This window comes from Cydia splendana, chromosome 25 (genome assembly GCF_910591565.1).
Source record: "Cydia splendana chromosome 25, ilCydSple1.2, whole genome shotgun sequence".
NCBI classification, from domain to species: domain Eukaryota; kingdom Metazoa; phylum Arthropoda; class Insecta; order Lepidoptera; family Tortricidae; genus Cydia; species Cydia splendana.
This window is the reverse complement of record NC_085984.1, coordinates 4,747,716-4,760,714: the sequence shown is the minus strand read 5'-3', so window position 1 is coordinate 4,760,714 and position 12,999 is coordinate 4,747,716. Positions and strand designations below refer to the sequence as shown.

General features: G+C 38.3%; 1 protein-coding gene across 1 annotated transcript; it reads left to right on the top strand.

The window, feature by feature from the left end:
- Positions 1-924: 924 nt before the first annotated feature.
- On the top strand, positions 925-12,498 carry LOC134802692 (uncharacterized). The gene is made up of 13 exons (XM_063775331.1): positions 925-1,119; positions 1,974-2,079; positions 2,760-2,845; positions 3,373-3,515; positions 4,532-4,664; positions 5,385-5,511; positions 6,173-6,240; positions 6,663-6,789; positions 7,286-7,401; positions 7,742-7,933; positions 8,415-8,557; positions 9,553-9,682; positions 10,374-12,498. The coding sequence occupies exons 1-13, from the start codon at positions 1,056-1,058 to the stop codon at positions 10,508-10,510; spliced, it is 1,572 nt and encodes a 523-aa protein (XP_063631401.1). The 5' UTR covers positions 925-1,055; the 3' UTR covers positions 10,511-12,498.
- Positions 12,499-12,999: the final 501 nt, after the last annotated feature.

Below are 12,999 nucleotides of genomic sequence, written 5' to 3'. Positions count from 1 at the left end.
AAAAACCACGGAGGAAAACGAGCAGTACGTTTGTATGGAGAAATGACCACTCCCGTTGGCTCTTAAAAGGAGTCGAGCCTTCGGATAAAGACTGTCGAAATCAAAGGACGAGTCTTAAGTAACCAACACTAATGGAAGCCGTTTTTTGTGGTGTCGATTTGTTGGGTCGTTAAAATCTGTTGTACAGTCAAGTGTTAAAATATGAGTGCATACAGCTTACTCAAAAATATGTCCCATAGTTTTTAATTCGCTGACTTAGGATATTATTGAGTAGATGAGTGCACCCATATTTTTACACTACCTAGTCATACTCAGAATGAAAAAGTATAAGACGATAATTTAATGAGTCTCAAGTACCTACTGAAAACTTGTATCCCGCCTGTAAGGGTGTAGCGTAAAAATCTGCTGTAGGTAGATTGTCTTAAATTTGCGATGTCTACAGGAAAGACGCGAACGAGTTAAATATACTAAAAATGTGTGTTATACACCGTATAGGTAGTTAGTTACCGTAACTCATACGTGTCCCAATTTATTACAAGCTTAATATATTTAGTTTCACCTGTCCCGTTGTCTGTCTGTCTGTCGGTCTGTAATCAAATCTTGCAAGCTAAATTTGATCCACTTCCCGGTTTCCGATTGAGCTGAAATTTTGCATGCATGTATAAATCGGATGACAATGCGATATTATGGTACCATCGAGCTGACCTGATGATGGAGACAGGAGGTGGCCATAGGAACTCTGTGATGATTTGATGAAACAACGCAACCTAATTGTGTTAGAGGTTTTTACATTTGTCTCGATCAGTATTAGTTATCTGTCGTAAGAAAAATACAGTCAGCTTGTACCAAAAATGAAATTTTGTGCCAAAAACTTATTTAAGTTTTAAGTATTAGGTCCAATGCGGTATGGTATAACATGTTCAGAATGTTCCGTTACACGCCATCATAATGGTCACCCTACGAAAAATAATCGCAAGAAATCAAAGCTGCCATTTTGAAAATCGATTCAAAATGTCCCATAACTCTTTCTTGCGGGCCTGTGAGAGCACGTAGTTATGTTATTGGTGATTATTTTGTGTGTGGCGATGTGTGGGGCCAGCTTTCATGAGCAGTATAGAGGTAAATTTAAAAATGGATTTAAGAAATGAAGTCATAACAAAGAAAATGTGGTCGAGAATTTCATTGGTCCTAGTAAAGAACAATTTGTTCAATGCGCTTTATTTGAATAGATAGTACCTTTAATTAATGTTTTGTGTAACGTAACTTAGCCTTAATTTGTAAATTTTAAAAATATACATGAGAGTGATGAGAGTAAAAGCTTTTATTCAAAGCGCCTCCATTTCAGTATTGGCGAAAATGTATCGTATGACCGCTCTATTCTCAATTTTGGTTCGCTAATTGTATAGTTTTTTTATCAGTTTTTGGGAAACTTTCAAAGTTTCTGCAAGAGGGTAATCTTTCTAGAACAAACATACTTTCTACCCACTTTTTGGACTTATGATTTTTATGTCTTATTATTCAGAATGACCATTCCGGCTATTATCGTTTTAAAGGTAAAAGTTTAGAACCGAAAGAGCTACTGGGTAGAAATGTCCTTATTTACCTTTATATACTCGTACCTTATATTTCGTGTGTGTGTGCTAGTCAAAAATAGTGGGTTCAAACCTCGTTTGTGCAAAAAAGCATAAAAAGTTAGCAAATAATTTAGTAAGGATCCTTAACATAATATAGACGGAAGGGTACTTTGTTTTTTAGAGGTTCTTCCTAAATTAGAAATTCTATAGCGTAAGTACTGAACCAATTTAGCTAGGACCCTAAATGGCGCAACAATCGCGGAGGGTGATGGTCTGATTGTACCTACATGATCGTATTTTAATGTAATTTAATGATTGAGTATGTTTAGGTATAAGTTTTAATTTCTAATAGGATTAGTTGTATTGATGGTTTTAAGGTAGGCACGATGTATTTTTCAGTGCCCCAGACCTGTACGGACAAATGGGAATCCTTCGTGTACGAGGATAAGGAATATGTCATCCAGAATCTCCCGATAACCTGGGAGAATGCTAAGATTATGTGCCGGCAAGTCATCCCATTTGCATCCTATACTCTGTATCTTTATGTATTAAAATAAAAGTAAACAAATTCTACCCTCAAATGGCTCCTTAAGCCCAGGTTTTAAACAGTCTGAACTAGCGAGTACCTACTTGGGGTTCCTTATATTCCTTGGGGTCTCGAATGCATAAAGTTGAAATGAAATATTTGCAAACAAATGCAAAAAGTTATAGTCCAATCCAAAAGCCTAATCTAACAGTATTTTGACTGATAGTAGTTAAAAACATATTTTGTTAGATATGCCTTTTATGGTGGCACTTCCACATTCTGTCACTAATCTGTGCAGAATAAAACTATTTTATCAAGCAAAAAAATTTGAAAAGTTCACCGCTTCGGGCATGATTTGAACTTGCGACTGCGACCTTTTGGCACACCGGTGTAATCGCTTTTAACCAACTGAGACTTGATTTTTTCCATTCCTTCTTATTGTTTATTCACCTCACCTTAGGGAGGCGTCGTAAGAATGCTCTATCCATGATGGCGATTTTTTTCATTTTTCCTTTCTTAGTTAAAAAAAAATCTTCAAAATTAACTTAAAACGTCTCTCGTAAAGTTATACATACCTACCATTTGACACTTGACTTTATGTGATACTTAATTTAATTATATTGATTTAAATTAATTAATTAATTACTATTTATTTCCAGTGGTCACCACAATGGAACATTGGCTATATTAGATACGAAAGAAAAGGCTGAATTTCTTGCTGAAGCTTTAGCTGAATCACAGTTTGGTAAGTTAAACAATTATATACCCCCTTATGCATAAAACTATACGGACATGAATTAGTTAAATTATGTTTTTTTCCTATCTTACAAATACATAAGACAAAATGACAGATAAAGACAAACGATTATGAGCTATTTGAGGATTGTAGCGCGTTTATCAATAAGGGGGTTAAAATTTATTATAAAGACACAAAATTGTACAAATGGCGGACCTAATGCCCACTTAATGCTCTTAACACGCACTCTATCATAATTCAGAATTTCAGAGAGGTTTTAACTGTAGATACTTACCTATTTTACTATAGGTACATACTTACTTACTTCACTGGCTCATCGACCCGAAGTGGATCTTGGCCTCCGACACTAGATTCGATAATATATACGACTCGCTAATTCGCCATTCGTTCCTGTCCTGTGCGATCTGACGCCATTCAGCCGCTTGGATGTCACACGGGTCTTTCTGGACCTCATCGATCCATCGGTACTTACCTAAGCTTTCCGGCTATTTTGCTAGAGAAACTGTTTATTTCAGTGATCGACTCTGTATGGGTTGGTGCTCGGAGACATGGCGGCGACGACCCAGATGGCTACCGATGGGGCAATCTACTGGAACTGCGTCGCACAGCTGATGACATCCGGAGGAGCAGTCCTGAAGACCTGGACCAATATCCAGCGGTAAGAGACATATATAGATGTTACCAGGTCATCAGTCCACCTTGTGGGGGGTCTACCCACGCTACGCCTTCCGGTACGTGGTCGCCACTCGAGAACCTTTCCGCCCCAATGGCCATCGGTTCTACGGGCAATGTGCCCCGCCCACTGCCACTCAAGTTTAGTGATTCGGAGGGCTACATCGGTTACTTTGGTTCTGCTGCGGAACCGAAGCGAGAGTCCGCTGGATGCGGGTGGCGCAAGACCGGTCTTTGTGGCACTCTTTGGGGGAGGCCTATGTTGGACAAGTGGACGTCCTCTGGCTGATATGATGATGATGATGATGATTTGTTTACCGATGAGGAAACCTGCTTCAGTTGCGACAACTGGTGACATTTAAAGGAGTAGGTAGACCTGAAGATGTGTCCAGAGCTAAGAGACTTATCATCTGTCTGTATATCACTCGAAGTAAGATGATTACCATTGGGGCAACCTACTGGAACTGCGTCGCACAGCTGATGACATCCGGAGGAGTAGTCCTGAAGACCTGGACCAATATCCAGCGGTATTAAGAGACTAATATCTTCTGTCTGTAAGATGGTTACCGCTGGTTGGTTATCGCTGGTTGGGATAGTCACCCGAAGTAAGATGGTTACCGCTGGGGAAATCTATTGGAACTGCGTCGCGCAGCCGATGACAACCGGAGGAGCAGTCCTGAAGATGTGGACCAATATCCAGCGGTAAGAGATTAATATCATCTGTCTGTATATCACTAGAAGTAAGATGGTTAACGCTGGGAAAACCTGCTTCAGCTGCGACAGCTGGTGACATTCGGTGGAGCAGACCTGAAGGACGTCCCGGACTGTTCTAACGTGAGCCATTCAGGTCATCCTTAATGATTATAGCTGGTCAAACAAGTTTGTCAGTAGAAAAAGGCCCGAAATTAAAATTTACTACAAATCTACATTTTATTTTTATTTGCCGCTCTTTTCTGACGGAAATGGTTTACAGAGTATACAAACTTTTTATTTGCTTTCCAGTGGCAGAACAGAACGCACGTGCCGGTCCCAGACACAGGAGCCGACTGTGTCGCCGTCCAAAGAGTGTCTCACGATCGAGGAGTGTTCCTAGATCTTCCCTGCGAGCTGGAAAGACCGTTCGTCTGTGAAAGAGGTGAGAAAGATTTAAAAAGAAATCAGGGGGAATAGCCAAGGTATCGATCGTGTATCGACAAACGCCAAACAAATAGAAAAACATATGACAGATGCTACGAAAAATTTCGTAATAGTTATTTACGATGCAAGTGCGGAGTCCCCGTGGTGTCGGAGAAGACTGGCTAAAGATGATATCAACCATGGTATAATAATATAGTCCGCCTGGTGCTCTCTTCCGAGACTCGCGAACCACGTGACTGACACAAGCCTACGTCATCATGCTGTTCCCAGACTATGATGACGTTAGGCTTGTGTCAGTCACGTGGTTCGCGCGTTCTCGGAAGAGAGTACCAGGCCATGGTCTAATAAAACATGGTCTTCTATTCCCAGAGTGACACAGGCCTACGTCACAATAACATGGCCGCTATATATAGCGCTATCGCATATTATCATATAGCGCTGTCGCATGATGACGTAGGCTTGTGTCAGTTAGGTGACCTAGAAAAGACGGGAATAGAGTACCAGGCGGAGTATTATTATTATACCATGTACCAGGCGGAGTATATTATTATACCATGATATCAACATCTTCTAGTATTTCGAACTACCCGCACTTGGTCTTAAAACTCAATTTTAGCCTCAATTTTGAATCCCGTCGTTGTGAAGAATGGGTAAAAACCGTGAAAGTTTAAATCAGTGACTGGCAATATGTTTGTGAAATGATTTTATTTTTAAACAGAAGCGCAGACCCGGCACCTGATAAAGGAGCTAAAAACAGTCCGGTGCCGGACCGGTCTGTACCGGATGTACGACGGGCTCTTGGACTGGCATCAGGCGGCTGCGTACTGCGTGATCAGAAAGATGAGGTAAGTACTTACATAGAGAGAGTATAACCTAATATATAAGCCCTTTACTATAGGTAATACTTTGTATATTATACTCTGTATCTTAAGGTATTTAAATAAAAGTAAAAAAATCTACCCTCAAATTTCTCTTTATGCCAGTTGAGGGTAGGTGAAAACATTACACGATCAAATAATGTAGGTTAAAGTCAGGTCGTTCAGTGACTGATCCAGGCGGTTTTGTAATTGGTCGGTTAACCAATAAATGTTATAACTACCCGAAAGTGTACAAATGTTTGTTTACTTTTATTTAAATCCGTAAATATACAGAGTACAGGATAGGGTAGGTATATTTCGTCTTCTAAAGTTAATAAAATCGGACAAGTGCGAGTCGGACTCGTCCACCGAGGGTTCCGTACTTTTTAGTATTTGTTGTTATAGCGGCAACAGAAATACATCATCTGTGAAAATTTCAACTGACAGACAGACAGACGGACAGATAGACAGACAGTCGGACAGTGGAGTCTTAGTAATAGGGTCCCGTTTTTACCCTTTGGGTATGGAACTCTAAAAAGGGGTGAAAAGTTAAGGGGAGAGTTTAAAGACTTCTACTACTAATAGTGTCAATTTTAGTACTAGAAGCAAGATCCTACAGCTGATGATGATGATTTTGAATTGTTTTCAGCTTAGCCAACATCGCCACGATGAAATGTCTGAAGAAACTTGGCACCACAATGCTAAAGACCAGACCTAGTAAGTTATGAAAATCCTAATTCTAATCCTCTCTAGCCTTTTATCTTTTATTGGCCCTGAGAATCTGACAATTCTTAGCTCAAATATAACATCAGTAAAGTTTATAGGTATACTATCTAACCCCCATATTTATAAGACTTAGCTAACCGTTATCATAGAGTAATAAGTATAGAAAGAGTGGTGACTCCAATACATTAGTTTTCTTACCAAAACGCGAGTTATTTCGTAGTCGACATCTAGCGTCAAGTAGCGGAATTAAACAGTACTGCTAGTTGACAATAGATGTCACAAGTGTCGCTACGGAAGAATAGTAATAATATCTCAATGCTGTCCCCACAACCCTTTCAGAGATAGAATACAGTATAATTGTCCAATAACATTTAGGTATTTAGTTATAATGATAGCATTTGCAAACTGCACAGGCATCGAGAACGCGTGGGTCGGAGCAAAAGGAGAGCTCGGGAAATGGAATTGGGTCGACTCGGGAGCTAGCATCTTCTTGCCCAGCCCTTACAGCGACGTGGATAAAGCCATGTGGCCACCTATGAGGTAATCAATAAAAAAAACAACGGGTTGCACTCCGGGAGTGCCGGCAGAAGTGAAAACTCAATGACATTGTGTAACAGTTTTTCGATCAGGTCACGTGTCCGTCTTACGAATCTTACGTCTTACGGACACGAGACCTGTCGCGAGTTTAAAAAAATTTCCCCATCACATTGTGCACAGGGCCGCTAAAGAAGTTTTCACTTCAAAAAGTCCCAGCCACAGTAGAATTGCCAATGATCATTAAAATTACAATTTACCATAAAACATTAATATATAGAGTTAGACCAAGAAAAGTCTTCAGTGATTTTGATAGTCCACGCAGTGCAAGTGTTATTTATACGTCATAATTTCATAGAAGTTTGACGTTTAAAATAACACTTGCACTGCGTGGGCTATCAAAATCGCTGCAGACTTATCTTGGTCTAACTCTATAAACATGTGTAACAACCGAGGTGATAATTTGGTAAGCCCCATTCACTATTTTGTTTTTTTTTTTCAGAGACAGAACATCAGTAAAACAAAATGGCTGCCTCCAACTAGACCGGCACGCTAACCACCCACCGATATTCCTGGAGGCACGCTGCGAAAGAAAGATGCAATTTATCTGCTATCAAGGTATACAAGGTATCTTGTATGATCTTACACCATTTCACAAGGTTTTGATAATAGCGCCATCTAGCGGAGAGTAGAGGCATATGACACCATCATGTATTTTTTCTTTTATTAGGAAGCGCATAAAGTCCAGTCAGTTTGATAAACTTACAGATTGATAACCAATAGCTAATATTGACAAAATTTTACACAAATATTATGTTCCTCTGAGATGAAACTAGAAAATAGAGCGTCAAAGATACGAGTATAAGTCAAATTTTCAGCACTCGAAAACAATACTGTTTCCATATAACGTGATAGATAGCTTATGTTTTATTTTTTAATATCACAATCATATTTTCAGGTTCACCGGCATTACGAACAGCCACGCCGCTACCTAGCGACGACTCCTATTACTACGTACTCGTCAAACAACTGCTATTCTGGCAGCACGCTTACGAGAACTGTAACAAAATGAACGGCTCGTTGGCCTATCCGGAGACTTCGGAAATAATGACGCAATTGCTGCTTCTAATGGGAGAAAACAAGGAGCAACGTAAGTTTTGTACGATTGCTTACAGCGCCATCTAGTGGCTAGTAACATAAATATTAAAACACCAACGACACATAAAACTAAAACAGACTGCAGTTGAACAAAGTACACGTCATAATTATTTCTTGACTAGCTTTTGCCCGCGACTTCGTCTGCGTCGAATTAGTGACAGCAGCTAAAGTAGGTATAGCGCCTGGATAATTCTAATAGCAATCATTCAATTCGCGTATTGCTTACTTCAATTAGGCAATTCATTCACTCTTTCAATTCCACCCCCTTTGCACTCTCTTCAGGGATGATTTCCGACAAAAACTATCCTATTTCCTTCCCCGGGACTCAAAACTATCTCTATACCAAATTTCAACTAAATCGGTTCAGCGGCTTAAGCGTGAAGAGGTAACAGACAGACAGACAGACAGACACACTTTCGCCTTTATAATATTATATATAGTATGGATTATTTAAGCATAATTATATTTTGCAGCTGTTGAACATATTTGGATATCCGGCCGTTTAAATATAACGAAAGACCTTGCCACAGAGGACATTAAATACGGATGGTATAACCCGTTCAACAACAAGGCTATTCCCGACCCGAAGACTCGAAGGAATTCGCAAGGAATTTATGTAAGTTCAAACTGTCTTGATAAATAGTGCAGTAGCGTAACGATGTGTTCATTCGGGGTTTGAACACGCTACCTCCGGAATGAAATGAATGAAATGAAAAATATTAGAATATATAATAATAAAAACATTAAATAATATAAATATATATATAATAAAATATTATATTCCTATAAAATATTATATTATAGTTGAATATTATATTCCTAATGTTAGTTAGGAACGTAAGTCTACTAACAAATCGAAATAAATATTTTTCATTTCATTCCGGAGGTAGCGTGTTCAAACCCCGCTTCTAACAGTAGGACATATACACAGGCAGGGGCCCGATTTTTGAATTTCGACCGCTCGATTTCGTGTATTTCGTTCAATAATATCTCCACTACTAGGAATTTAAATTCTACTAATAGAATTGAAAACGAGTGGTCAATATAACCACTAGACTCCAAATTTTTATCGCTCGTATTTCAAAAATTTACATTTCTCCGTTTTCCACCGATTTTCGAGTGCCGAAATCGAGTGATCGGAATTCAAAAATCGGCCCCCAGATTTTTTTATTACTACTTTTAATATGCAGTTTTTTACCTGTCATACAATAGTTACATCTAAATGGCAATGTGTAAAAAGCAAAAACGCAATCATAACTAGCGCCGTAGCGCGTCTCTATTATTTAATTAAGAGGAAAGGGGACGGCCGTTTTCCATACAAAAGTAGTCCCCATTTCCCTCTCTGAATAATTAAAAATTCGAAACAAAAAAATCATACGTATACATCAAATTGTGTCAAAATATTTTTAATAATGTTAATATCCTGAAAGGAAAATGAGGACTACTTTTGTATGAAAAGGCGTTTTCGCGCGGGTCCTCCACTTTCGTGTTAGAGTTAGACTTGGTGTCTAACCGCGTAATTGCGTGGGCTATCAAAATCGCTGCAGACTTTTTTGGTGTAACTCTAATCTCTCTTATGTTACTATTAATGTTTCCGCTACTCAACGACAGACGGCGCCGTGGTTGGATGAAGACTTTACGAGGGACAACTCATGCTTGAATTTGGACAGACAAGACCACTTGAAGGGACTCGTCTATGGTCTTCCCTGTGATACTCCTCAATACTCAATTTGTATGATTGGTAAGTAATTTATTTAGAAACTGAAAGTAGACATTATAATAGATCGAGGGATAAGCGGTCAAACCCGATACCAAGCGTGACTCACTCCGCGATTTCGTCGCTTTGCTACAGGTAGCTAAAAGTACATCCGTTCCACAACAATTTTGGGGAAAGCCATAAGCCGCGCGTGGCTCTGTCGCCACCTAGCGGCCATATCTGTCCTGATCGTAACATACGCGTTTTGTTAGAGAGTGAGACTCCTGTACCTAGTACTATTATTTATTCTGTGCCGATAGGTACGTCAAAAATGTCACGATATTTATTTCATTTAAAAATAACTCTACGCCCGTCACATACAGTTCTAATTTCAAAAACCCTTTGCTCGAGGGTTTGACCGCTCGACCCTCGAAATACCAAAGAAAATTTAGTTCCTATATGAACCTTATTTGCCATAAATTGTACATATATTATATAAGTATCTTATCGTAGGTACATAGTACAAACACTCCTAACTGTACATGGGTCGGCCTTATGCCTTTTGTAATAAGGTCCACTGATGTTAACAGTGTGGGCGATAGTAGGTATAGCTATCTTTTGTTTTTATACGCAAAACAAATAATAGTAACAAATATTTAGATAAATACGACTCAGTGTCAATTGTCAAGTTAGTGGCGCCAGGCTGTCAAATGTTTAAGAATTCGATTATTTTCAGAGAAAAGTCCACACGCAAAACTGGAAAGTGCACCTGTCATTTCTACGCCGGCTAACCTGGTGGTCGTCCCTGAGGCAATGGAGGTTCCTCATTCGGAAGGATTATTTAAGGATACTGATAATGTTACTAACAAATAGATCAAACTAAGTTAGGTTATGTTTAGACCTATTAACGAGCGCTTTTTCAACGCGCGTTAAAAAAGCGCTTGAATCCGACCACACGCTAAATTCGATTTAACGACCACCGCTTAAATTCGAAAATCCAACAACGCTTGATAAAAAGTGAATAAATACACATGTATCCATATATGTGTCATTCAAACGCTTTTTAACGCGTGTTGTAAAAGCGCTCTTGCGAATGAGCCCTTAGGCTCTCTTAAAACCATATTAGTAAACTAGAGCATAGTAAAATCAGTAAGCATAGAGTGCTCACTACATACATCAGTTTTGTTACCAAAACGCCTGTTATTTTCGTAGTCGACATCTAGCGTCAAGGAGCGGAATTACCAGTACTGCTACTCGACAATAGATGTCACGTGTGTCTCTATCTATGCTTAAGTACTTATTCCTCTATAATTGGAGATAAACTGATTTGAGTTATTTGCTTGCCATGTGGGCCATGTGTGGGTCATACACATTTTGTTGTATGCTTAACTGTTTCGCGTTTTTCCTGTAGACATCGCAAAGTTAAGAGAATCAAAAGCTAGTTTTTCCGCTGCACTGTTACAGGCGTGATACATTTATTTAATATTTTAGACTCAAGAAAAACTTGATTAATAATAAATATGTACCCGGGTTACCTTTTGTTGTATTGTCTACATAAGAGACCTATTTCAGAAATGTGTTTGACCCATCTGTAGAATGTAGAAATTATAATATTCCCTGTGCAAGGTAGTGCCCGCGTAGGAATGTAAAATCTGCTGATTTGCTGAAATACTTTTTCACGCAACTTTGTTTACCTGCTTGTGGTTGGAGAAATTGGGCATGTTTCATACAGCGCCACCTGGCGTCTAGTAGCCAAATAAAATTTCATGTATGAATAGAATCCATAGGTAGTTGAAGTCGCGCTAGTTGTATGAAGTCGCGCGCGAGAACGCAAAACATGCTAGCAGGACGTATGAAATTATATTTTTTAAGCTTTTAGACGCCAATGACAGATATATCCGCAGGTTCAACGCCAAAGACGGATTAATCGGTCACAGACCACAGAGCAACATAGACCTACGTGCATGTGCACAAAGTTCAATTTCTTTTGACACTTCGGTGACGTGGCGTCCGAGTGACAGCTTTTGTGTTTGATACGGCGTCGAAAAGGTTAATTACAGCGCCCTCTGACCCCGAGTAGCTTAATATACTAAGTTAGGCAACTTTTTTATAATCGCGCCATCTAGCGTCGAGTAGCTTTTAAATTTATTTTTATAAAGCAAAACATTTGAATTTTGTATATTTCATAGAGATTAACATTATTTGTGATTAGTGTATTTAATCATTAATTGTTAATTATTGCAATGTATGGATCTTATGTTATGCAAAATAAATAAATTAAGCTAGACTAGAAGGAAATGCTGCTTAATGTATAGTATAAATTATCTAAGATGATTTTTTCGGGTTCGTGTGCTAATCCGTTAAACAAAAGCCTTTGTTTCTTTTAAGAGCGCTCTACAGCACGTGCCAAAGCAACCATTTCGTTTAAAAAGCAACTATTGTGATAGTATTAAGGTTCAAATTCATGGGACAGCTCGTTCAGAGAACAATCAGGGTGTAACCACTGTAACCACTGGTGTAACCACTGCATAAAGGAAACAATATCTTTTGTTTAACAGATTAGGGTCCGAGCCCGCAAAAATCACCTGAAATAATTCATACTATACTTTTGTAGGAAATTCCATGTATCTAACAAAATAACAATAAAACAAATTGTTTAATAACATTTTATTGATTCCCCTCCTTTGGACCAGCCGAGTCCTCTTCATTGACAGGGCCTAAAGAGTGTTTTCACACTGACCAAAGAACCAATATTGGATGTCAGATGACCCTTGGGAAAAGACACCTGCTAGAGAATTCCCTACAATATCAAATCATTTAAATTTTGCATTAACACTTTTTTTTAAATAATAAACATTTATTAAATACATACACAGATATAATTGAAATTGAAATCGTTTATTGCATATCACATAGCATACAGGTGTTCTTAAATTTAAGCTGTTCATGTGACGCCCTGTTAGGACACAGCAACATAGTTCCACATAGGACAACATAAATACTAATATATTCTAAAATTGTACATATTATTTATATATCAAAAGGCACCTACAATTTTACTTCTTTGTGGTGTATTAGTATTTTTGTTCCTAAACAAAATCTAACTATTCAAATTATTTAACGAAACTTGGAATTAATGTAGTTTTTAATTTATATTTATGGTGATTGACATGTCATATGTATTTCTGTTTTGCTTTAGGTATGCTCAATTTGTTGTTAAGTTTAATCAATTGAATCAATTATGTTTACATTTAGTGAAATGTAATTTTATTTTATGTACTCCTGACATGTAATTAGCTTTATCAATAAAATATGAATATGAAATAAAGTGATAGTGTCATTATAAATGTCATATGTTCATA